Source organism: Sturnira hondurensis, unplaced genomic scaffold (assembly GCF_014824575.4).
Source record: "Sturnira hondurensis isolate 20B ecotype Veracruz unplaced genomic scaffold, ASM1482457v3 Scaffold0006437, whole genome shotgun sequence".
NCBI classification, from domain to species: Eukaryota; Metazoa; Chordata; class Mammalia; order Chiroptera; family Phyllostomidae; genus Sturnira; species Sturnira hondurensis.
Window position 1 is genome coordinate 5,215,007 of NW_028079068.1, and position 27,431 is coordinate 5,242,437.

A 27,431-nucleotide genomic window follows, 5' to 3' on the forward strand; every position below is an offset into this window, starting at 1 on the left:
GCCCGAAGAAATGGAAATAATGTGTCACAATTCGAGTAAAACCCTCTATATTTAAAAACACCCTTAGGGGTTACAATTCTATCAGAACTCAATGAGAACAAACAGAATACAATCGATAATGGCAGTGAAACTCAACGGAGGTGCATGCAGATCACTTTTAAAGGAGAAGAAACAGGTGTCTCCCAGTGGGTGTGGCCGTGAGGGCTTTCCATTGGAAATCTGAACTGAACCTGGCAGGGCCCCTGTGACCTTGGGTCTCGGTGGCCTTGCGAAAGAATGCGCCTCCTTGCTTTGGGCGGGGGTTTGCCACCCTCCGCCTGCTTCTCTCTGAAGGGGGCAGGTCGGTTTACTCCCTGAGGCAGCAATTCGGCCAGAGGAGTGAGGGGCCCCTTCACCCTCTGCAGCCTGTCCCAGGCACATGCATTGCCTTCCCCGCATCTTTTCCCACTGGTCCTTCAGTTCCCACACTCCTTCTGTCCCCCCGTTTTCTTGGGGAGGCAGCTGGAGGCTTTCCCGTAGGTGAGTGTTTTCATCCAAACCATTCATTATTTATTATTTCCCTCTAAAGTTGTTCTAGATCTTTTTTTTTTTCTTTTTCTGAGATGTGTTTGGCTTTAGTTGGGATCAGAAAGATTTTGATCCACCTTTGACTGATGTCTGTCCTTGAAGGTGAGACCTCACTGAAACCGGAAAAGACCAGCGTTCACGCTGCCGTCACACCAAACCCAATAAGCAGAGACAGGGATTGAATCTTTTTTTTTTTTTTTAGGTTCACTAAATTTATTTTAAAAATCATAAAACGTTTCTTACAAAAGAGCGTTACATTCTGCACACTGCTCTGAATAGATGACAGGGAAATATGGACTACTGTTACTTTTCCTCCCTGTCCCACCCCCCCCCCCAAATGTTACAGTGACCACAAAGCAAAGTGTTCACAATAATTACATAGGGAGAATTATCCTTTTTAACCACCAACAATGAACAAAAATTAAAATTCACTCACTCTGCTGCTGTTTCAAAATTTCAATGTTAGTTTTTGCACACCCTCCCCCCACCCTGTTTGTAAGGAACTAAAACATTACATCTGGTGAACAGCAAAGATTTCACTACACCTCAAATGCAGAACACCTATGAAGCAGAGGAATGTTGGCTTTTTAAACAGAAGCAGATTAAAAAAAAAAGATGCAGGACTCCTTCAGTTCTTCACTAGTCTTAGAAAAACTTTCCAGAATACTGCTTCACACTATAAAAAAGAAAAAATATCTTGCATTAGAATCCTTCAACATCTGCATACTGCTTCACACTGTTCTGCAGCAAATACTGTGCATTCTGTATCTGGTCCTGTGTTCCTGTAATGGTAATGATTCGATCTTGGGACCCTTCTAAAGGCTCATCAGTTTTGATCGAAGCTCCTGACTCCTGACGAATTTGTTTAATCCTCTGACCACCTTTGCCAATAATAGATCCAGCCAAATCTTTGGGAATAGTTACTTGTGTAGTAATAATAGGTCCACCAAGGTCACCATATGAGCCACGACCCCCTGCATAGGAATAATCATATCCAGAGCCACCCTGTGGTTCATAAGCCATCTGCCACTCTGAAGGGCTCCACGTATCTATTGCAGAGTCCCAAGTCTCGTCAGCACTGAAGCCAACCATGCCATCATAACGGTCTCCAGGCCTTCCTCTTCTGTCATAGGCCATTAGATCTCCTTCTCTAGGTGGGGGTGGTGGAGGAAGAGGAAGATTCCGCGCCCTGCTACCACCCCGGCCACCTCTACCAGGAGGGGGTGGAGGAGGTCCTCGCCGAGGGCTCATATCATCGTAATCTCTTCTAGATGGAGGCATTGGACGCCCACCCCGACCAGGAGGCATTCTGTCAAAACCACCTCTTCCCCGCATGGGAAATCCCACAGGATGTCCACGGCGGTCATCGAACATCATTGTAAAGCCACCATAATCATAGGTTTCATCGTAAAAGTTGGGATCGTAAGGCTGTGCACGTCCTTTTATGGGAGACTCTGATATGAGATCGAGGATGATCTTTATGCCCTCTACAACCCTATCGGGTTTTCCTCCCTGAATGGGGACAGCATTCCTGGAAAAGCTTGATAGTTGTCTGAGTGTTCTCTCTAAGTTCTTTGATTTTAGCACCTTTGACCCCAATAATTCCTCCTGCCAGACTCTGATGAATCAACAGTCTCAATTCGCAGTCAAAGTAGCTTCCTTTATAGTGTTGGTACTCTTCCAAGGTAGGGATGATTTTCTTCAGAATTTCTCCAATTGTTTCAGTATCAGCACTGATACTCAATATGCGCTCGGGGCCACTGCGGTCTGGGACCGAAACACTGGCATTGTAGTCTGTACGCAGAGCCTTAATATTCTTGCCTCCTTTTCCAATCACTGCCCCCGCATTCTTGCTCTGAAGCAGAATGCGCAATTCAACCATCTCATCAGTGTTTCTGGACCTTTTAAAAGCTTGTTCCTCTTCCATGTCTTCTGCAGGGCGTTTACCAAATTCACCATTGGTTTCAGTGTTGGGGAAGGTTTCCTCTGGCTGTTCAGTTTCCATTTTCTTGGATTATATTGAACACCAATCTACAGGCCGTAAACAAGCGGAACGTAACCAAGACGTCGAGGTTGGTGCAGCCGAGAAACAGAAGATAATCAGGGATTGAATCTTCATGGGCGCTTTATTTAGAGGGCTGGCAAGCTGAGAAGACAGTGGGTTCATACCCTAACAGACCAACTTAAATTCCAAACAGCCCCTTTTTATGAGGAGAAGAAAAGTGTAGGTAAGGGGTCTGGAATTCAGGGAAAAGTTCATTGGATTTAAAAACTGCAGCGTTCTCGCCCCAGGTGGTTGTCTTGAGCTGTGTCCTGGGCAGTGGGCGTCTCCCACTGGAGCACAGTGGCTCAGATTCCATCTCAATGGCCTGCAGTCCTTCCAGGGCACAAAGGTGGACCTGCTTGTGGCTTCCTGGAATCAGGCTGGGTCATACCTTCAGTTCCTGGAACAGTAGCTTATACATGCATTACTATGCTTATCAGCTATTACTTAAACTAAAATTGTCTAGCTCTTGAATCCCCTATCATTACGACCTCTACAACCGGTGACTTGAGGGCATCATGAAATAATGATACTCTTCAACCAGGGCAGAAAAGCCTTTGGCTGACTCTTTATTCCTCCTTAGAGTACGCTGGCTTCTTTAAAAAAAAAAAATCATAGCATCGGGAACAGAAGGGAAACCCAAAGGGCTTTGTCTCTGGGAGTCAGGTAACATCACAGGCTGGAGAGCTAGCTGGACCGATGTGTCTGTGGCAGCGGTAGACCCTCCATGGGCCCTGTCAGTGTCCGGGGGACCAGACCACAGCTCCCCGCTTGGAACCCCACGGACCACTGTACTTCTAAAACACACAAGTGCCCGTCAGCCCAGCCAGACGATCCGTGGGGCAGGGCAAGGAAGGCCTGGCTGAATAAAACATTCCACTGATGGCTCTTGCTTGCACACACAGGGAATGGTCCTGTTTGTGCACTGGGGGTAGCATGAAAGGCTGCTTGCAGCCCCAGGAGGCCAGTCCGTGAGCTCTGGCTCCTCGAGGCCCCACCCGACACTACAGCAAACATCCTCTGCAGGCGAGCATGTGAGGCAATAAGGCTGAGACGTGATGCATTGGAGGCCTCCCAGGCCCCGGTTCCTGGGTGAGGCCCCTTCCTCTGGCCTGAAGTTTCCTTCTGTAGCATTGAAGCCCCACCCTGATCACAAAAGTTTTAGGGAACTCCCTTCCCTGCAGTCTCACTCTAGAGGTCGGTGCAAAGGAGCAGAGTGAGAGAAATGAAAGGGTGTGACCAAAGGTATTAATGACCCCACTGAGCAAAATGTCTTGAGCCTTGTCAGAGTTCATAGGTCATTTCAAGTGTTCTCAGATGGTGTGATTCAGGGACCCAGGCTCCTGTGGCCAGGAAGTGGCCCTGCCATCCTCAGCACACAGTCATCTTCAGAATGGTGCTTATCTCTGGGGATGGACAATATTATTCTACCAGGTGGATTTGCTATCTGCTTTTTCTCTGAACAAAACCTTGCTTTCCTAGGGTCACTCTAGGAGGCCGAGGCCCAGGCCCACAGCCTTGGTGGTCTATCATCCAGAATTTGCCATGAACAGTTCTCTCCAAGGGCCTTTAGGAGAAAGGATGAAATAGTCAGCCGAGGCTGGCCTGGGAATCCAGGGGGCACCACGGCTTGTTTGGGTCAGCGGTCTGCCTATGACTGTGGAGACTAGAGGCTCTTACCAGACTCGGTGGTGAGGGGTGAGGATGGCCAAACTCTAAATAAAATGACCATTGCTTGCTTATAATTTACTTCAAAGAGAAATCACACATTAACAGTTGATAACATGTTTCTGAAAGTATTCAGCCCTGATAAAGAAGAGTTTTATTTTGGGGGGAAAATGACTTAAAAAGCAAATCTTTTTTATACATAGAAAGGGTGCTCACCCTTCTGGGGTAAAGATGAAGCATAATTTTTTTGGTGGTGGTGGGCAGATCATTCCTCTCTTAAAGCCTAAGAGAACAATTTATTGATGCCAGGGTCAAAGACCCAGAGTCAGCATCTGCCCTTCGGTTCATCTCGCCACGGCCCCTGCCTGGCTCAGAAGCATCGGCCTCCCTATGCAATCCAGGCCCCGGTGGGCATCACGCTGTCAAGTGCTGGGAGCCAAAGGGAGGCAGATCTGGTAGGGCCTGGGCAGAGGACGGGTTGTAGCAGACACTCAGTGCTTCTTTCACAGTGGCCTCGATTCTTTGTCTTTTTCTTTCTTTTTAAAAACTTTTTTAACACTCAACTGAAGACATTTTTTTTTTCATTCCTTCCAGAGAGAGAGGAAGGGAGTGAAACACAGATTTGAGAGAGGCATCGATGGGTTGCCTCCCAGACCGGAGATGACGCCCACAACCTCAGCATGCGCCCTGAATGGGAATGAAAACCGCAGCCCTTTGGCTACAGGACGACACTCCAGCTGAGCCTCACCGGCCAGGGCTGCTGTTTTCTTTTGCTGGACAAAGAAGTCGAGGTTGCCAAGACCATATTATCGCAATTACTACAGCTGTATAGTAAGTCTTCTAGTCAGACAACATCAGTCCCCTGACTCTGTGCTTCCCTTTCACATTGTATTGGATAGTCTGAACCTTTTGCTTTGCTATATAAGTTTAGCATCAAGTTTGTCAGTAATAACTGGCTAGGATTTCAATTGGGATTTCACTGCACCTAGAGAGCAAATGGGCAAGAACTGGCCTCTTCACAATATTGAATCTTCCAATGGATGTACATGAATCCCTTTCCATTTATTTAGATTTTTTATTTTATTAGAGTTGTGTGGTATTCCTCAAATGGATCTTGAACATGTTAGGTTTATATCCAGGTATTTCTTTTTTTTTTAGTGCTAAGCTAAGTGATATTTTTTTTATTTCAAATTCCTGTGTTCATGGCTGATAACTAAGACTGATTCACTTTTGTAGATTAATTTTGTATCTTGCAACCTTGCTATAATTGTTTATTACTTCCAGTAGGGTTTGGTTTGGTTTGGTTATCTGGGATTTTCTTTTTTAAAAAAAAATATTTTATTTATTTATTTTTAGAGGGGAAGGGAAGGAGAGAAAGAGAAACATCAATGTATGGTTGCCTCTCGTGCATCCCCTGCTGGGAACTGGTCCCTGCCGGGAACTGGCCTGCAACCCAGGCATGTGCCCTGACTGGGAATTGAACCACGATTGTCTGGTTCACAGGCCCGGGCTCAATTCACTGAGCTACACCAGCCAGGGCTGGTTATCTGGGATTTTCTACACAGACAATCTCGTTCCCCGTGCACAAACATAGTCTTACTTGTGCATACTGGTTACTTCCTTGTCTTACTGAATTATCTAGGACTCCACTGTGGTGTTGAACAGGAATGGGAGGATAGACATCTGCGCTTGTTTCTGATCTTAGCAGGAAAGCACCTACTTTCCCATCATTAAAATGTTAGTTGTAGGTTTGGGGGTAGATGTTCTTGATCAAGCTGAGGAAGTTTCCCTCCATTCCAATTTGCTGGGAGTTTTTCATCGTGAACCTGTGTGTGGGATTTTGCCAAGTGCTTTTTCTGCATCTATTGATACGATCACATAACATGTTTTTTTTAATCTGTTGATGTGATGGATTGATATTTGAATATCGAACCAGCCTTGCATACCTAGAATAAAGGCTACTTGACTATGCTGTATAATTATCTTTAGATGTTATTGGATTCCATTTTTCTGATATTTTGTTGAGAATTTTTGTATCTATGATCATGTGAGATATTGGTCTGTAATGTTCCTTTTTTGTAGTATCTTTGCCTGGTTTTAATATTAAGGCAATCTTTGCCTCATAGAGTATGTTAGGAAGTATTCCCTCTGTTTCTATCTTCTGGAAGAAATTGTAGAGAATTGGTTTAAATTGTTGTCATAAATTCTTGGCAGGATTCACCAGTGCACCCATCTGGGCCTGGTGTTTCTCTTTCAGCAGGTTTTTATTTATTAATTAAATTTCTTTAATTGCTATAAAGTCTATTAAGACTGTCTATGCCTGTCTGAATTTTGGCAGATTTTGTCTTTCAGGGCATCGATCCATTTCATCTACATTATCAAATCTGTGAATGGAGAGCTGTTCACAGTGTTCCCTTATTATGCTTTCAACGTCTGTGTGATCAGTAGTGGTGGCCCTGCTTTCATTTCTGATTGGTCATTTGTTTCTTATTCTTTTTCTTAACATTGGTAGATTATATATTGAATTGACAATGCAATACTCTTTACCACTAAAAATGAGCTACCAAGCCATGAAAAAAAAACAACAGAATTTATATGCATATCACTGAGTGAAGGAAGCCAATCTGAAAAGGCCTACAAACTATAGGATTCCAACTGTGTGTTATTCTGGAAAAGGCAAATTGTGGAGACAGTAAGATCAGTGGTTGTCTGGGGTTAGAAGGCAGAGCACAGAGAGGTTTTAGGGCAGTCGGCTACTCTGTATGATACTGTCCTGATGGATATGCTTCCTTATACATTTGTCCAAGCCCATGGACTGCGCAACACCGAGAGTGAAGCCTAATGGAAATAGGGACTTCGGGGGATATTGATGTACGGGATCAATGGGGGTTCGTCAGTTGTAACAGATGTAGCATTCTGGTGGGCTGTGGTTACGGGGGCCGGGGAGGACACGAGAAATCTCCGTGCCTCCTGCTCAATATTGCCATGAACCTAGAACTTCTCTATAAAATACAGTCTATTAAAAGCCAAAGCCAAAAAAACATCATACTTACTCTTTAATATCCCAACGAGCTCTCTGTGAATTCTCTTTGGCTGCTGAAAATACCGTTGAGAATAGGTATTTTCTTGACCAACCTCAGCTGGTCAAGTTCCATCTGGCTACGGTGACCTAACTAGGCTTGTGGCCTGTGCCTGCAAGGTCCCTCTCCTACCCCATCCTCAGGCTTCTTACCCTCACCCTGTGATGGGTGCCTTCGCTGGCAGCGACTGCAGGCTGGGTGGGTTCTCACCCGCCCCAGCCCTCACCCCCCACCCCCCCTCCACTGGCTGACAGGCCTGCTTCTCGGCAGTTTGTCTCCTGAATGCCAAACCACCAGGGGCTCCACTTGCTCCGCGTGAGGCTGAAGCTGCACATTCGGTGTCTCTAAAGGACACTGCCCATCTCATCTTTTACATTTCTGCTAAATTTTCAGAAGTAAAATAACTGCTGCAAACCATAACCTACAAACCTACACAGTTTAGGGCCATTTTGTGCCAAACTTTTGCTCTGCGTGATTAGCATTTCTCAACATATAGTATTTTTCTAATTGTTCGAATCTCAGCACTTTACTGTGCATTATCTTATTCTGTAATTATTTTAGTTATGCATGTTTTGTACGTACAATTACACAGCAGTTTTCTAGTGGGGAGAAATGTCTTCTCCCCTCCCTTCTTTTTTTAAATCACCAGTGTTTTCTATCACACTACAGATAAAACAAGTTCAGGAAGTGTTTGTTGACCGATTCATTCAAGTGCCTAGCAGGGACATTAAAGTCAGTGAGAGACAGGACAGGTTGTTCCCCCCTGAGTTCCTGGTTCTTTGGTGTTGGATGCATAGGTCATTTTGGGTGAAGTCAGAGGTTCAGAGAATTTTTTCCCACCCTGAGAAAAATGAAATATAAATACTTGAGAAGACTTTAAGTCCTCTGTGTTCTCCCCAGATCTCGGAGTCTGTCTCTGAACGATGCCCAGGCTTGCGCACGCATCTGGGGGGAAGCAGCGCTAGAGGTGGGCAGAGGGCTTTTCTCTCTCTCTCTCTTCTTTTTAATACGTAAGCACAGGCGATCTTTCGTCCCAAGTTTTCAGAGCAGCGTGAAGCTACATTCTTTCTGCCTCTGGAACTCCAAATGGAAGGTGGGTTGTCCATCATCTAATTTGGCTGCTCACCCTCATTTTCAGGGGGACGGGGGAGCTACTCCACAGGGCTTTGCTGGTTGGATTCCTTAGCGCGAAGGCTCTTGCCTTTGATGACACTCCCCCCATCTTTTTCGAAACTTGAGGACGTGGTCTCCCATTTGCTGGTGACGGGTGTCATGTCTTTGGTCCTTATGGCCTTAATGTGAGAACATGTTTTCTCCTGACCTCTGGAAGTTGACAAACTTGCGTATGACCTCTGGGACACAGGCTGGAGCCATTCTGAAGAGCTGACCATAAGGTTCCTTTGGCTCACAAAAGGGGGGTGTCTGGGTGGTCCCCAAGGTGCGCTGTATCTCTTTATGTTCACACAAGTAGCTGGGTTTCTAGGAAAGAAAAACAATGTGTATGAGTGTTTGCCCAATGTGTATCCCAGGTATCTGGGATGGTATCAGTCTATTTTCTTTCTCCTTCAGGGAGGGAGGTCATCCTCCCTTAAGCTGTTTGACTGCCATTTCTATGAGAATGTTCTGAGTTCTCATCTCTGGTGATGGCTTTTCAGAGGTCCCATGCAGCCTTTGCCCTGGTTCTCCCCGATGGAATATCTTGCAAAGCAATAGTACAACAATATAATCAGGATATCCCTCCTGGTCGTCAAGATATAGACGGTTCCCTTATATTTTCCTTTTATAGACATACCTACCTTCCTCCTTGCCCATCCCCTCAACTCCTGGCAATCATTAATCTGTTGTCTGAGTTATGTAATTTTGTCATCTCAAGCATGTTATATACACAGAATCATACTGTACGTAACCTTTGGGATTGGCTTTCTCGCCCGGCACAGTTCTCTGGCCACGGATCCAGGCTGTTCTGTGTATCCGTGGTCCATTCCTGATGACTACTGAGCAGCGCTTCGTGACCCGGTGCACGACCCTGTGTTTAATGACTCCTCCACTGAAGGACATGTGGTTTCTTTCCAAGTCATGGCTGTCACAAACAAACCTGCTGTGCATATTTGTGTACAGGTTTTTGTGTGAATGTGTTTTTCATTTTTTCTGGGACTGACGCCCAGGAGAGCAATTTCTGGGTCATAGGGGAGTTACATACGTGATTTTAAAGGAAGTTGTGAAACTGTTTTCCAGAGTGACTGAACCATTGACATTCCCACCAGCAATGTACAAGGGGCCCAGTTTCTTTGCATCCTCATCAGCGTTCAGTGCTATCACTATTTTTTATTTTAGCACTTCTGATAGCGTGTGGCTACCTCATTGTGGTTTTAGTTTGCATTTCCCTAATGGCCAAGGATGTGGAACCTATTTTTTTTTGTTATGTGTCATGTTATGTTGTGTTTGGTGAAATGTATGTATATCTTTAGTCATTTTCTGAATGAAATGTTTGTCTTCTTACTGTTACACTTTGAGACCTCTTTAATCTAAATATTAGTTTCTTGTTTATGTGGTTTACAAATAGTTTCTCCTATTTTATAGCTTGTCTTTTTATCCTCTTAACCAAGTCTTCTGAAGGGCACACACTATTATTTTGATGTAGTCTAATTTATCAATTTTTCTTTATGGATTATGCTTTTGGTGTAAAGTATAACTTTTTGCCCAACTCTAGATTATGAAGAGTTCCTATTTTTCTGAAAGTTTTATAGTTTTCTGTTGTGTGGTTAAGTCCATTCATTATCCATTTTGAATTATTATTTTTTGTGTGAGAAATTAGTTTAGGCCAAGTTTTATTTTTTTGGACTTTGGATGTCTAATTACTTCAGCAACATTGGTTGAGAATTCTCTCTCCTACATCGAATTACTTTTCTCAAAATTAGTCAAACATATTTGTATGGGTCTACTTCTGGGCTTTCTGTTTGGTTCCATTGATAAAGATGTCTATTCCCCCCCAATACTATACTCTTGATTACAGTAGCTACATAAAAGTTGTTGAAATCAGATAGACTGATTCTTTCTACTTTACCCAGCTTGTTCAAATTGTTTCTTCTTTCCTTTGGTTTTTATAAACAATACTGAAATGAACATCACTACAGAAATCATTCAGCGCTTTCCTAGTTTTTTCCCCCCTTAGGATCGATTTCTAAAGGTCGAATTCTTATCAGAATGAATGAAGATATTAAGGATTTTTCATTCATATTGTCGGGCTGTCTCCCAGAAACTCCGTAACAGTTTACATTCCAATAATTAGTGAATGAATTCTTTCACTGAGAAGCAAAAATGAATAGCATTTCATTATTGATCTACACTCTAGATTTAAGTGAGATTGACCATTTTAAAATTTGATTGGCCATGGTTTTTGTAGCCCTTTGTGAATCTCTGGTTCATAGCTTTTGCTCATTTTCCTACTGAAATATTTTGGAATTGATTTGTAAGTTATCTTTCAATACCACCCTGTATTTTGCTAGGTAAAATGCTCTCCCATGTATAATGCGCCCCCATGTTTTCGGCCCAAACTTTCAGGAAAAAATATTTTCATTTTAATTTTTTAATTGTTAGTTATTTATTTACATTTAGATACTTGTTTTTTGTATTATAAAGGAATTTTAGCATTTGTTTTGGAACATATGGTCCAAGAAATTTTATGTGACAAATAATCGCAAAACACAAGAACAGATACAAGGTTTTTCAGGTACTGCCCATGTATAGTATGCATCCTTATTTTTCCCTCAAAAATTTGGGCAAAACAGTGCGCATTATACACGGCAAAACCCGGTAAGTACATTGCTCCCGTTTTTCATTTATATTAAAAAGGAAAATGTGAAAGCCTGGCAATGAGAGCCTCTGGAGTCAGAATGGCTGGTAAGGGTTGAATCTAATTCTGCTACCTACTGGCAGCGTGACCTCGGACAATTCCTAAACTCCTTCGTACCTCAAATTCCTCACGTGTAGACTGTAAACTGTCTATACGTGTGTAAACACAAGGCTGGGTCTAGTACATAGAAAGCAGTTTTTCAAAATTTGTTGATAATACTAATGTCGTATTTATTGTTTCCTGCTTGTCATTGTGTTACTTTTATTTACGTAGATTTCCTTTTGGCTTAGTGTTGGTTCTATTTTCTTTTCTATCTTCAAAAGAAATCTGGTCTCATCCTTTCTGTTTTCCTCTGAGGATCACTAAGCTGAAGTAACTCAAGTTAACTGCTTCTAATTTTGGCTGACTCTTAGGACTGTGAAGTTTAAGCACGCCTGAGAAATTTCAAGTCAGGCTATGGTCATACTTTATTAATGTGTACTTTATTCATAGATTCAAATTAATGAGTGGTTTCATGCAGATAAACACTCAAATTGAATCGATAACTCACTCCTTCCCATATCCAGTATTTTCTTATGGCTTTGGGCCTATGTTCCTTTGTCCAACATGATGTAGCTGCCGCCATTCTTAAGAGCTTATGTTGGTTTCTTAGGCTAATGAATCAATTAGCCTTGCTTCCTTTAAAAAGAATGTCTTACGTGGTTAAGAACGACAAAATCGCAGTGACTTACTGATGCTGGTTGGGGAAGCAGGTTCTTGGATTGAGCATCTGTTTTATCTGAGTGGGCTGCACGCTTTTAGTGCTTTTTACGATAGGGATCAAATACTGCAATATTTCTTCAGTTTGAGTTATTCTTTTACTCCTGTACATTCTTTTTTCATCATCTGTCCAGTTTATGCCAGTCTTCTTGCTTTGGAAAGATGTGGGTTTTTTCATTTTGCCTTTTATGCTGTGACGCAGATCTGGAGAGCAACCACACAAATACGTATAGATGTAGAGACTGAATTGGTCCAACAATTATTTATTGAGCCTTACATGCCAAGGATCCTATCTAAATAAAAAGTCTTACCCGTCTGAAGCTTATTCTTTAATTGCAGGGGTAGAAAATAAGGAAATAAACCAGTAAAATATATGTTAGATAATGATAAAGGTTATGGGATAAAATAAAGCTGGGGAAGGGGATAGAGAATTCTTGAGCAAAGGTTAATTTCTGTTTTTAAAAAGGTGTTCATAGAAGGCCCCCGTGATGCTGATGCGTCAAAGGAGTTAGACAGGGAGGCAGGCAGCTCCTAGAGCAAAGAGCGTTCTCGGCAAGGGGAGCGGCGAGGCGAAGGCCCTGAGCCAGGAGCGTGGGAGTGTGTTCAAGGAGGACCAAGATGGCACAGTGGCTAAAGGAGAATGAACTGAGGGGAAAGAGACTAGAGCTCAGATAGGTAGAGTGAGGGCTCAGAGGCCACTGTGAGGACTTTGCTCGTCACTGAATGTGAGACAGGGATAAGTGCAGGGCTTTGAGTGGAGGAGTGTCACATCCCAGATCTGTTTGAACAGGATCATGCTGGTTGCTGAGTTAAGAATAGAGTCTGGACAAGCAGGAAGGTTATTGAAATAATACCCCTTTCTCTTGGAAGGGTAGTGAGATAATCCAGGAGAGAGGGTGATAGCTTGGACCAGGGTGGCGGCCATGGCCAGACAGTTTTACGTCCAAGTCATCTCTCCTTTGAATTTGGTGAAACAAACCCCGCTCTTGCAGGATGCCTCCCGTTAGCCAGCCCTGTCGTTCCCGGCGTCACTGCTCTGCCTTTGGATCTTGCTTCACCCACGTAGGTTGTTTTTGTTAGCTACCCAAAACTGTTTCTGCAACTGCAACTGGTGGATTCCAAACACTGATCGACCACACCGGCAAAAATAAATCAAATTATTGAAGCTAAGTGATGGGTTTAAGAGGGAGTTTCTTACACGATTCTCACTCTTGAAGTTTTTTAAAATGAAGTCCAAAAGTGCATTCCCTCAACCATCACTGGCCATCCAGACGCCAGGGCCATCAATTGTCTCACGGACACACTGTATTTTGTTGTTGATAATGTGCTCCTGTGTACAATGCACACCCATGTTTCTGGCCCTAACTTTTGGGGGAAAAAATCTTTCGTTTTAACTTTTTAATTCAATTATTTATTTATTTATATTTAGAAACAAAACTGATTATCATATTCCAGGTTATTATTTTTGCATATGGATATCATTATTGCTTTCTAGAGGTACACTTTTAATGCATAAGCATAAATCAAAGAATGAAACTTATATCGACACAGAATTAGTATTACCCATGTATCATGCTCTTCCTTCTTTTCCCCTCAAAAATTTGGGCAAAAAAGTGTGCATTATACACAGCAAAATACAGTAATCCTAATTACTACCCTCTTTCTCACATCTATCGAAATACAGTCAATATTCACAACCATCATGGCCTTCCTACCTGGGTACTTCTCACCTGCTACAGTCTGGCTTCTACCCTCACCGCACCAGTGAAATTGTTATTTCCCAAGCCATCTGGCCTGTTGTACTTGATTTCTCTGCTGTTGCTTATTCCCAGAACCTCAAAAGACTCCCGCCTTGATTCACTGAGCAATGCAGGTCTCTGGGGCGCCACTCCTGCCCTGTTTTACTCCTGTTTCCCTGGCCATTTGCTCTGTGTCCCACACAGGCTTCTCTTCCTCTGCCTAACTTTTAAGTGGGCCGTTCCCCGGGGTTCCCTCCCGTGGGCTCTCCTCTTCTCACCACATGCTTTATTCTGAGCACTCACAGCTGTACCTGTGGCTTCCACAAGCCACGGATGATCCTAATCTTTGTTACTCTTCGGTCTAAGCGTGGCTCTGAGTCCCTACTCTTCTGCCTGCTGGGTAGCTCCATTTGCGTTTCCCCACAGACACTTGTAACTTAGCTTGCCCACTGTATCTCCTCTCCTCCTGCATTCCACGTCTCAGGCAGTAACACTGCCATCACCCAGCTGTCTAAGCAACGACCCAAGACAGCCTAATCTCCTGCGCCTCTGTTTTGGGTGTCCAGTAGTGGGAAGCTCTATTCATTCTACTTCCAAAGAGTCTCTTGAATCTGCTTCTCTTCATTATCCTCCAGCTCCTTTGGTCCAGACTCTCTTTCTGCCTCCCTTGGATTTCTGCATTAGCTTTCTCACTTGTCTCCCTGCTCCTAGTCTGACTTTTCTTTAGTCTGTCAGCTGCTCTCCCCTCAGTCTTTGCCATCATTTCAGCGGACGGACGGCTCAAGCCAGCTAGTTGCTCTGGCCCCAAACCCTGGAGTTTTACCAGTGCAGCCACCTGTGAAACAATCCCCACAGTCAAGATCAAGGAGCCATCATCCCTAAAAGGACTCCCTGTGCTCCTTCTCAGTCCGTTCTTCCTTCATCCCCTACTTTAACCCTTCCTACTCCGGGAAACCTCATCTGTTTGGGTCTCTATAGATTAGCTCGCATTTCATAAAAACGAGATTTCCTGTAACATGTGCTTTTCTGTGTCTGGCCCCTTTTACTCAGCACAGTGCTTCTGAGGTTCCTCCACGCGGTAGCAGCAGTTCATTGATTTTTATTGTCTGGTACTGGAGGGCATCATTAACAAGGCGATATTGGGAATAAGGCAATTAAATAGATGTTTTCAAGGCTATAGTAAACTGAAATAATTTTCTTCTAATTCAACTCATACAGAGATTGGATAAAGCAAGTATTCAAAGTTGGGAATAAAATGGCTATTAATTATCCCTGTTTACAAAAGCCATTCCCCCAAATCCTGATTTCATAAGATTTATTAATGATGATACAGTGAAAGCCACCTTTGTATTTATTAAAATTCTAAAAAAAAAAACCTTCTGTTGGTATCCTTGTCTTCTCGGTCCAACTGGAAATTTGTTTGCTCGTAGCAGGCTTTAAGGATGTCACTTGGAGGCAGTTTTCATACAAATCCATGTTCTTGGGCTGAATTATCTCCTGGGTTGGTCTCCTACGGGCTTCTAAGATATGTCCCAGCTGGTCTTTGCTAAGCCTCTGAATCGTGCTTTGGGAGCTGAAAAAAAATTGGGTGCTCTGATTTCAATGTCAACAGTGAACTCCCTAATCAAGAGTAATGTAATACCGTATTGTATTTGTATATTACAACGTATAGTATGCAAAGTGTTCTTACAAACAGTATCTTACTGGGGGCTCTCACCAGTGCTGGGATAGAGGCAGATGGCCAATGTTACCCCGATGTTACAACAGAGAGGGAATGTAAGAGAATGTTAGGGAATAAGAGAGATTAAGCTTTGCATTTTCAAGATCACATAGTTAGTATAAGGGAGAAGAAGGTCTAGAACTCATCCCTTCTTGCTTCAGTACTTTTTCTGTTACTTTCTTTTATCTTGCTATACCATTTGATTTTTTTCCCTCGATATGAGAGATAAAATATTTTTAAAAATTAAGTCTTAGTTTAAATCAATCGATCCTGGATCCAAGTAGGGTAAGCCCAAGATGGCTTCCCACNAGTAATGTAATACCGTATTGTATTCGTATACTACAACGTATAGTATGCAAAGTATTCTTACAAACAGTATCTTACTGGGGGCTCTCACCAGTGCTGGGATAGAGGCAGATGGCCAATGTTACCCCCAATGTTACAACAGAGAGGGAATGTTAAGGAATAAGAGAGATTAAGCTTTGCATTTTCAAGATCACATAGTTAGTACAAGGGAGAAGAAGGTCTAGAACTCATCCCTTCTTGCTTCAGTACTTTTTCTGTTACTTTCTTTTATCTTGCTATACCATTTGATTTTTTTCCCTCGATATGATAGATAAAATATTTTTAAAAATTAAGTCTTAGTTTAAATCAATCGATCCTGGATCCAAGTAGGGTAAGCCCAAGATGGCTTCCCACTTAAGCTCTGGGCGTAGGAGAGTCTGCCAGTTGCGACAGAACTCACTTGTACCGAACAGCATTCCCAGTCCTTAGAGCCAGGCCAAGGACGGGCGGGCACACCACGCCCCCTCTGCTGTGCAGTTTCAGTCTCTTCCCAAATACGAGCCTATGCCATGGGTCAGGTGGCCACGCACATCATTCCTAGCAACAGGGAACCGTGCCGAGGGAGCTAATGAGATAATAACTACCGGTTTACACAAAACTACAAGGTTTATCTCCATCATCCCTGACTTCTCGTCCCATTATTCCTTTTTCAGTGTTCAGGTCGTAGTATTATACCTGCATGACCAGGGTTCCCATGACTATTACAGATAGTGGAATATTTGATAGGCATTCATTCTAAGATGCTAAATAGGTTTCTTATGCTGGAAACACTCCTTTTTAGAAAGACAAACTCAGATAATGCAATGAGAACTGCAGAGAACTAAATGCCTGCTGTAGATTTTAAGGCATCTATGGGGGACAGTGTGGGAATACTGAAATCTCAGAACCCTTCAAAACACATCATATGGGCACTCCTATATGTGAAACTGACCTAGTCACAGGAACTGTGTAGAATGTAAGGAGACAGCCAATGAGCAATTGTTATCACAATGTGACTTTTACCTGTTGCTTTCACTCAAAATCAAAATCTTATAAAACAGAGAGAGGAAAAGGAGTTAAACAGTACTTCTCCTACCTCAAATGTCCTTTTAGAAGGCAGGGAGGGGTTTGTCCAGATATTTTCACTGAAAAAGAAATTATACCATAAAATTTCTGAACTTAGATTTTTAAGATTAACAAAATCTAATGCTTTATGTTCTTGAAAATTATTTATATATTTCAATGGCTAATTTAATTGAGCTTATCTTCAATGGTCTCATTCAGACATAAGAAATATGTTAGCACATATTTCCCTTGGACACCTTTTAATTCAACTGTTTCAACAGAAGAGCAAACAGTAGAAATACCGGTCCGGTAACAGTCCAAACTGAGCACTGAGTGTTTGTCTGTGAGGATATATGAAGAGCACCTACCCAAAGAGTAGGATGACTAACTTTTCAGAGGGCCAACCCAGGGCACAGCCATATCAGACCGAAAAATAGTAAAATATTTAATAAATCATTATATACACATGTATTATGATTTTAACATAAAATATAAAATAGGTGTTTATTTCAATTATATATTATTTGATTTTATGCTACACGAATACTTTTAAAGCAAAAACAACAGAACTAGTTAACAGTGGTAATTAGCAGTAATAAAACAAACCAAATAGTGTGCATGAGAATAGTATAACAATATATTTATGCTTCTTAATACAAGAAAGAAAACTGTACTTGAACAAGAGTTAAATAAAAAAAATAAATAAAAATATTTATGCTTCTTCTCTGATATAGATTTTAATGCTTGATTGGGTTTTTACATTTTATAAGCCATACTATTGTGTTCTTTTAAGACACACACTTAGAAGACCTTTTAGAAGTTGAATGTAAATACAATGGGGCTAACTGAATAGACATCACCCATACTTAATACAACTGAACAGTGACTTGCTCCTTCACGTCCCGCGATACAGTAGGGCCTTTTTGCTCTGTGTTTCCTTTCCCGATAATATTCTCTAAACTGCCTGCAGCATTTAGGGTACCCTTCTTTTCTTTTAGGAAGTGGTACAACTGAACACATTTAAAATCGAGCTCTCTTTGACTCACAGGTCTCCTCTTATCAAGCCTACATCACACCGATTGCTGGCGGCAGTCCCGTTCAAGGACGCCGACTTAGATACCCTGTCAACAAAGGAGTCTAATCTGGAATGTGATTTTCCTTACCAGCAATAACAGGTTTCTAGACTTGTGGGAATAAGTGTCTAGTTTTGCAAAAACGCCCATCCATCTGGTATCTACAGACCTGTGTTAGCAGACTAGCTTTTCCACATTCAGGCCCTTTGCGTCTTTAAATTCATGACATAAGGTCCCCACGGCTAAACGTCCCTTGTTTTTGGAGAGGCCAAAGCACACTGGCTTAAACTCCAAGTTAAACTTTTTTCTCAGGGAAGTGTTTTTAAAGCACACAGGTAATTTGAATTTAAACTGCCAAATAAGTGAGTTTTTAGTGTTGGTGAACTTGGCTGTCCTTTTCTGGTGACCTGGTTTTGAATTCTGAGTCAGGCTTATTGACCCCCCAAATGAAACTTCACTGTATGACTTTTTGTCAGCATACACACAATATCGAACAAGTCGGGTGCAATTAGTTCATCCTTTCCTATACACTTTATGGACCCTTCCAAGGCCATACATCACGTTTAGAGAAACAGCGTTGAGTCATGCCCCCTTATCCATGGGGCGCGTGTTCCAAGACCCGCGGTGGATGCCTGAGACCACAGATAGTACTGACCCCTGCATACACTGTGTTCTTTCTATACCTCCATGCCTGTATAAAATTTAATTTACAAATTAGCCATAAGAGATGAACAATTAATAATAAAATAGAACAGTTATAACAATGTACTGTATTAAAAGTTATCTGAATGTCGACTCTCTCGAAATATCTGTACCGCACTCACCTTTTCACTGAAGGAAGCACTTTAACGCCATGTTTTGTCATAGTCAAGCTGCTGGCGTCATTGCTCTTGTACTTTGGGATTTCTTGAACACAGCGCTGCGACACCAGCACAGTCTATTTGGTAACTAAGACAGCTGCTAAGTGACTAATGGGTGGGGGGCGTCTGCAGCAAGGAGACGCTGGACGAGGGGGTGGGTCACATCCCAGGCGAGATGGAGCGAGATGGCACGAGATTTCCTCATGCTACTCGAGCAGCCTGAGATGTAAACCTTGTGAAGTGTTTATTTCAGGACTTTCCTATTTAATGTTTCAGGGCCAAGGCTAACGTCAGGTCAGGGAAAGCAAAACTGTGGATGCGGGGGGGCTACTGCATGGCATTGTTTACCTTTCCTACGTTAAACCAACCTCTCATTCCTGGGATAAATCCTACTTGTTCATTATGTGTGATCCTTCGTATATGTTGCTAGATTTAGTTGCTGGTATTTTGCTTGTCCTGCTCTCTTGTCTTAATTCTTAATGATTCAGAACTTGGCTAAGAAACATGTTGTCTTTCAGGCCCCTGTAAATTCTAATGATCACCATTTTGAGAAATCCTCTCTGATTCTCCTGTACCCCCAGACAGTGCCTACACAATCCACGGCACAGTAAGCTGCATTGATCCAATTATATACTTCTATTGCCCATTCACTTGTCATTCTCTCTGCTTCTTGAGAACAGGCAACGTTTTATTTCCCATTTTATTCCACTATAATGCACAAACTGCATGGTATAATGTGAGACCTCTGCGAAGGAGATCAACATCAGCTTTTTAAAAGGACATGAGCAAAGATGGAAAGGAGATTATATAACAAAGAATGAATATAAAAGAAGAGCTGAGCCATGGAAAAATAGTATCAGTAAGGTTAAAATATCAAATGAACTAAAATATGAAGATATACTGAAAAGAAGTAAATTTTGCCTAGCTACATTCAGAATGAAAATATACCAAAGAATGTTTAGATTGGTTCTGCTGGGATTATTTTAAAATACTGATGGGTGACAAAGAGCAGAACCCTCCGCCTTTAACTTGTTTCTGTCTTTCCTGGCAAAAAGCTTTCTTCTGACTAGAAAGAGGATGGAGGTAGAATAAACGCTGGCAAGAGATGAGAGAAGTCAAAGCCTCCCACTGAGTTACCTCTGGTCTCAGGCATACCGCCTGTCAAGTGAGAAAAGAACTTGCATCTAAGATCACAAAACCATTGACAACATTTCAGAACTCAAAGAAGTGACTCTCCTCTCCCTGTTACACGCCCAACTTGTCAGTTAAGACTTCATTATAATTTAAGGATCAGTTTCTTGAAGAAACCACTCCTTGTCATCAGCAGGCTGGATCAGAGCCCCGTCTGAGGCTCCAGCCCGGCTGGAGCTCATCACTGTCACCGCACCTGTCTCACGCTCACTGTACGGAACCCAATGTGAGTCTTAGCAAACTTTATTACCTGCTCCTTTAAATGAGCAGCCAACCTGCCTGACAATAGGGGAGTTGTGTTTCGGGCAGAGAAGACAGCATAAGCAAAGACAAGAAGGTGAGAAGACATGCATTTTGAGGTTATAGGAAGATCATCTTTGCAAAGGTGTTGAGGAAAAAGGCAGAGAATGGCCCGAGATAAAACTGGAGAGGAAGTCAGGGGCCACCTCATTGGGAGTCATGTTAGAAAACTTGGTTTCCGTGCTGCATCTGGTGGTCATCAAGAAAACTGCCCAGGATGAGTAACAGTTGGATAGGCGAGGTCCCACCAGCTCTCCCTGTCTCCCCCAAAGTGGGGAGCTGCAAAGCGTGATGTGCAGGTCACAGCCCCAGAATCACGTGAGGTGATGCACAGCACGTGCAGAAACTGGGGTCGACAGCAGAGACCAACTCAGAGTCTGAAGCTGATGCTTTTTCATAAGCTTCTTGGGTAATTGTCAGGTGCACTAAAATTTGAAAACCAGACATTCTACAAGAAAATTGGCCCGTGATCCTCAAAACTACCAGTGCTGGGAATAATAAAGGCCAAGCAGCTGTTTCAAATTAAAAGAGATTAAAGGGATGTGGCAATTTAATGCAATCTACAATCTTGACTCAGGGAGAAGTTTTGCTCTAAAGGACATTGTTGACACATTTGGCAGAATTTAAATGTGGTGTGACAGGAAACAGTATCGTACCAAAGCTGAATTTCCTGATTTGAATGTAAGAGAACATTCTTGGAAAATACGGGCTGAAGTTGTTTAGGAAAAAAGGAGCACGATGTCTATGAAAAATTAATTGGGGGAAATACAGGTGGGTAGGAAGCTGCAGTTCTTTGTACTCAATTGTTTTAAAAAGTGAATATTTTTTAAGAATTACAAGAGGTAGCCTAAAAAATACACAAGTCTAGGGGCTGTGCCAGCTTCAACCACTGTAAGAAGACTGTGAATTACGGGAGGGCTTTGGGTGCGTGGTTTGCAGGAGCAGATTTGTGTTACGGATGGATGACTGTTTGGTAGAATGAAAGGCGCTGTGAGGATGACAGCGCTGGTGGCTGGGGGACCAGTTAGAAACCCGTGGGACTCCTGGTGACAGGTCCTAAGAGTCTGGGAAGAATCCTGGGAGTTCCGATGGAGAAAAGAGGGTTCTGAGGCAAACGCAGCCTCATTTGGGGGCCAACTGGACATGAGATATAGAAATAAAAGGAGAAAAAGAGTAGCTGTTAGGTTTTAGCTGGTTATGGAGACGGTACTGCCACCAAAGTTATATACAAAATGCAGGAGGAACAGCATTTAATGTAGAATGAGATGAACTTGAATTTGAACATGAGGGGCATCTATGTGAAGATGTATGGCAAGCAGGTAGTTAAATATGAGTCTGTAGCTTTGAAAGAGGTCAGACAGATGTACAGGTATGCATGTATACATATTTATACATAAACATGTATATATATAAACACACATATGTATATAATACAACACTGACATAATCAAGATCATGATTCTGAGAAATTTAATTTAGCAGAAATGAATTTAAAAACCAGTACGTTGAACCAAACACCAAACCAAAACTGAAGAAGTACAGAATAGGGGAGACATAACTGAGCAGCCGCCCTATGAAAACAATGCTTTATAGTTTGGAGCATATGTAAATCCCTTATGTCAATAGTTTAGGACAGGGGTGTCAAACTCATTTTCTCTGGGGGCCACATCGGCCTCACAGATGCCTTCCAAGGACTGAAATAATTTTAGGACGGTATAAATGTAACTACTCCTTAACTGTTAAGGAGTTGAAATGACATTCGGCCCTTTGAAGGCAACTGCAAGGCTGATGTGGCCCCTGGTGAACATGAGTTGACACCCTGGTTTAGGACAGTTTTCAAACAACAAATGCAATCTTGCACTGCGTTATTGGAAATCTAGTACCTAGAAAGAAGCAAATGAGAATGAAGGTTTATTCGTGTACTCAGTAGACGACATTTACAATACTGTGGTCAGCTTCACTCAAGCTTGAATAGGGATGGAAACCAGTGAAATAAGACGGTACAGGGAGTTGGATCATGCCATATGAGGGGCGGTGGAAAGAAATGGAAGGAAAGTTTCAGGGAAATAAGTCATAGCTTTAAAAAATACTTACAATCTATCACGTGGACGAGGCGTTATGTTTGTTCTCATTACTTCAAGGAGAATTAGGGAAAATGAGTCAGTCAGAAATGTTTGCCTTTAAGGTTCCTTTACTCTGTGTTTTATGTTATTAGATAGATGGATGAACTTTACAGAAACAAATGTTTTTACCTCAACATGGAAAGAACTGCTTCTCAGGTCTATAGCTCTGTAGCAATGGAATGAACTGCATTGCGATTTGGTCAGTTATTTGTTACCAAGTGCTGTCAATCAAAGATTGGGTGTGCCCGGGTCCTGTGATGAGTAGGAGATACGAAGAGAGGACTCTCAAGGTTTCTCTCTGCTTTAAGACTCAGTGAGATGGCAATGAAAAAATTAGACAATAAAGTGAATATTTTCTTTCTTTTTTTCACTGGGTAAAATTACAAAAGAGCAAGTTGACATCGAGTGATATCTATTGGCTTTCTCTACATACTTCTAGAGCTATAATTAAACATAAAATTTCCAGGTTTAAAATTTCTGGAAAGGTGAACTGATCCTTGTCTATACACTTTGAAGCTAATGTAGCTTCTTTTGAAGCTAATGTAGCTTCTTTTGAAGCTAATGTAGCTAATACGCAAAACATGCTCATACACATACCAGTAAATGGCTCACGTACAGAAGGTAAGTCACCATGCACACCTGCCGATATTCCCATTTTACTCACCCAAACCGGGATTAGGAAGCTGTCTTCTCAGATAATCAAATACACAATCATCTGATACGTTTGGCCTCATATCTAGAAAAGACGGTAAAAGAGCCTTAGTCGTGTGGAAATAATTCATTGACTCTTTTACAGTTCTTATTTTTATCTTTTTTTAAATAAACAAATGCCAACAGATGAACACGTAAACAGTTTACATTTTTAGTTTAGCTCAATTAAACCAATACAAACAGCTGTCAAATCTTATGAATTTTCATTGCATTTTCGCTATTTAGGGCAAAACTCTAAAAAATGTTCATACCCTTTAAATCAGCAGTTTTCTTTCTAAGAATTATAAATAAGTAAGAATATACACAAACGGGGAGTTATAAAGTCTTCACTGTTGTTTATGATAGAAAAATGTGAACAGTGGTTACTAATGGGGATAGCTAAATTAAGATTTACTAAGATAATGGAGCACTTTGCTACCATTTATTAACATGTAAATAAGTTAATAATAGACTGCAATGTTAAATGAAAACATAAGTTGCAAAACAACTTGAACTTAAACTTGTCTCCCTCTATTAAAAGACGAGCCATCTAGGGAAAGAAATGGTATGGCATACCTCCTAATAGCCCCAGGCCCCAAGCACAGTGGTGACCTTCAAAGTTGTGGCACAAAAAAGTGTTTCTTGAGTAAAGGGGAATTATTTATGAGGAGGCACGAACAGAACATTACCTTTCACATCGGAATTTGAGTCTTTGTGTCTTTGCACGAAATGTCCTTTAGCACAATCCTAATGGGGCACAGAACCAGAAGGAAAACAGTTCTGTTACAGGCACGAAAATGTGCCTTTCCTATATGATAAACAGAAGAGCTGTTTTTATACATAATTGTTTTTACAATTAAGAGCTGTTTTTATACTTTAATTGTTTTTACAATGATTACTTTTATACTCACAGGTTTAGAATGGATAAAATAATCTCTTAAATCAGAACCTCTTAATACCTTTGACAGTACCACTTTTCTCCTATAGCAATGAGTGGAAGACAATATTGGTATCAGCCGCGGCTGGTACAGCTCAGTGGATGGAGTGTGGGCCTGCAAACCAAAGGGTCAGTGGTTCAACTCCCAGTCAGGGCACATGCCTGGTTTGTGGGCCAGGTCTCCAGTTGCCGGTGGGGGGGGGGGTGCTCAAGAGGAAACAACAAGTTATTGTTTCTCCCCCCCTCCTTTCTCCTTACCTTCCCTTCACTCTAAAAATAAATAAAACCTTTTAAAAATAGTTGAAAAAAGAGAGAATATTCCTATCATATTTTGGCATTAAAGGGAGTTTCAAAATTTTTCACTACATGTAGAACCTATTTATGATGAGAGACAAAAAATATTGTTTACAATCTCAGTTATCAGAATGAGAAAAGATATAGGGAGATAAGACTGTGGGATGGGTAAAAATATATAAAATTGCACGAAAATGTATAAGCACTTACAAAACTCTGCTTACACAGAAAAGATGAAAAATATTTTCTTGTAGCTCGTAAAGATTCCAGTCAGGAAGCACAAACACAGTGCTGCTTTCTATCCTGACAGAAGGTGCCAGAGTGACCCAGATGGGCTGAAAGACCAAACGCTGTAGAACTGTGCCTGCCGCTACCGTGAGTCATCTACAGGTCCTTGGGACTAGGAGCACATTTTAAATGTGTTCAAGCTTTTGTTTCTGCATCTGTGGTATGTGGATATCATAAAGAATTTTTTAAGAGGGTCTGAGAAAGGAAAATAGAATTAAAACAATTTTTGCCAAGATAGAGTACATATCAACTCACTATAAAAAGTGGAGCATGAAATAGAATTAAAAGCTAAAATGAAATACCTTTGTAGGTAAAATCAGTTGGTAGCAAGAAAAATTTGACACAGTCTACATGAAATAAAAGAAAATGTAAAAATGAAAGATTAATGAAGGGAGAAGGGGGGTTATTCTAGAACAAATTACACAAAGTTAAACATAGTGATATTATATAATCAATAGGGTTCAGAACTAAAGGGATAAAATTAGGCTGGAGAAAATGGGTAAGACTTGGTCTGATGAACCCTAATGTCTGTCATTGTTAGCCCTCTTCCCTCGATGGAAGTGATGCTGTGAACCGTAATGAACTATTACATTTATTCCATAGACACCACTGGGCCAATGACCTTATGAATGGGATCTACGAATTTTAACCACAATAACTATGCTTGTTGTTGTGGGAAGTCTGTAAAATTATTGAGTGTGTCCTGGTAGGAAATGAAGTGAACTAAAAAAAGTTTTTGATAACTTACTACTATTATTTTGGGATGTACTGATGTTTTACAAGCAAACCATTAAAGTAATAATTCAAGAGCAGGAATTTGAGCTGTCCTCAGGTGTTCACTGCAGTTAAGGTGGCATCGTTCACTCTTTTTACCAAAGATTATTGAAAACTAAATTTCAGGATCAATGACTAAGGCCTCCTATTAGTTTATGGGCACATTTAGAAAGTATGCAACATTCTGAAATGACCAAATGACAAGGTGGTTGCCATCTGGAAACTCCAACATTACAATAGATTGTGATTTCATAACAATTTTTAAACCTTCAATCAAGAAAAATGAAAACACACAGATATTTAATATAAAAGAATTTATTACATTTTACATGAAAGACAGCTTGGGTAGATGAGGAAAATCACTATGTGGATATGTGGGTTCTGTAAATGACAACACATTAAGATCAGTTAAAGAGTTTGTTTGCAAGACGATTTATTTATCATCTTGGCCCTCCCCCAAGCACACTCACATTGCATAGTTTACAAGCAGAAACTCAGAGATCAATGTCAAAATATACAATATTACTGCAACAGTGTGCTTTGAAGAACAGGATTAAAAACGTAGGAGAAGTGCTAACGTAGAAGGGCCCACACACAGAGGAGCGCAGGCATCCTGATAAATCCGCATGAGCTCTGGATTGTATCAATGTCAACTTCACGTGCGGAGAGAGCACAGTGACCGAGGCAAGACGCTACTATGGGGAAGGGGAAGTAAAGGATGCAGGGGACCTCCTATACATACAGTTCCTAGAACTCCTGTGACTCTACAGTTATTTCAAAATAAAAAGTGAAAGTAAAAGAATTTAAAAAGGAAGAGAGGAAAAATCACTCCAAAAGTCCTTGGGAAATAGATTCTGTTAATGCAGCCCACACTTGGCGGATGACTGTGTGTTCTGTGCTCAGGGTGTGCAGAGTGAGCTCGTCACTGCTAACGTTAACTTCCCAATGGTGCTTGATCACAGTAACGGGAAATGTTTGCAGAACAATTTCTAGCATTTTTATTGTTTGGATATTTGAGTAGAAATCTTCTCATCTTCCGAGTCTGGTACTAAGGTCTTCTCCAACTTCTGGGTTTTCTGAAGGTGGTGGCGGACACTTAGGGATGGACTGACTGGACCGGTCAGCTAGGAACATCACTCTATAACTGTTCCCTTGCATTTGTGAGGCTTATTTCCTAACTAGACAATTCTGTTGAACTCTTGGTACTGACTTCCACCCGTTCTGGCTTTTATCCTTCTGGGCTTGTTGTTTACTCGTGTGTTTCTTTGGAGACTGGCTGGGTTGTTTCAGAGAGCTGCTTACCCTCCCACAGTGGTAGGCTGCTGACTTTGCTCCTCGGGGGTGCAGACCTGGGTGTGCGCACACTCACTCTGGGACGGCAGAGGTTTGGGCAGGGTGGCCTTGGTCCCTTTCCCTGAGCACAACCAGCTGTGAAGTTCCACGAATTTCTGGCTGAGAGCTTTACTGTGTTCAACAGTGCCCTGGGGAACATGTTGTGCCACAGACCAAGCCAATCACATGTGTGCTCCTTTGAAAGCGGAGCTCCTGAGGTCCGTGTTGGAGATTTGTTCTGACCTCAGGAGGGCTCCTCCCAGCTGTCTCTTTCCCCAGTTCTCCCTGGCAAACCGACAGCCTACAGTTTAGCCTCTGTTTCCAGTGAACCTACCAATGTCCTCCCACCCTTTCCCCATACTTCCACTGGTTCTAATAATGCCCTCTCCAGGATCTCTTGCAAATTAAGTCACTTCTTTGTGAGAGAGATTAGGAGCTCTGTGTTTTATCTGGTTTTCTCTCAAGGCAACATTTCTGACTCAAGTGTCTTGAGAGCTGGGGGTGGGGACAACAGCATTCTCTCAGGGATCCCCATTGTCTTTGGCTTTCTCAAGTTTGCCTCTTCCAGTGTGGTACCAGCACTAAAGGCAAGGGCGATTAGAGCCAAAAGTATTTTCAGTGATGTAGCACCCAAGGTAGTCTCCTTCTCATGAATGGGGTCTGGATGGAAGGAGGGACCCCTGTGTCTGGGCTGCACTCATCCGGAATGTAGCTGCAGCAATAGGTAGCTAGATGCTAGGAAGGTAGCCC

The 27,431-nt window shown here is 42.0% G+C and overlaps 2 protein-coding genes across 2 annotated transcripts in view; both read right to left on the bottom strand.

The window, feature by feature from the left end:
- Positions 1 to 752: 752 nt before the first annotated feature.
- On the bottom strand, positions 753 to 2,661 carry LOC118989123 (heterogeneous nuclear ribonucleoprotein K-like). The gene is given in 2 exon segments (XM_037049151.1): positions 753 to 2,080; positions 2,082 to 2,661. Coding segments are annotated over 2 exon segments (1,302 nt in total). The 5' UTR covers positions 2,573 to 2,661; the 3' UTR covers positions 753 to 1,269.
- A 4,242-nt stretch (positions 2,662 to 6,903) lies between these two features.
- AGBL3 (AGBL carboxypeptidase 3) overlaps positions 6,904 to 27,431 on the bottom strand; it is a 53,504-nt gene continuing 32,976 nt past the window's right edge. The window contains 7 exon segments of the mRNA XM_037049155.1: positions 6,904 to 8,471; positions 8,474 to 8,838; positions 11,944 to 12,175; positions 15,087 to 15,283; positions 16,851 to 16,899; positions 23,031 to 23,102; positions 23,746 to 23,803. Of these exon segments, the coding sequence (XP_036905050.1) occupies positions 8,401 to 8,471; positions 8,474 to 8,838; positions 11,944 to 12,175; positions 15,087 to 15,283; positions 16,851 to 16,899; positions 23,031 to 23,102; positions 23,746 to 23,803 (1,044 nt within the window). The 3' untranslated portion in view covers positions 6,904 to 8,400.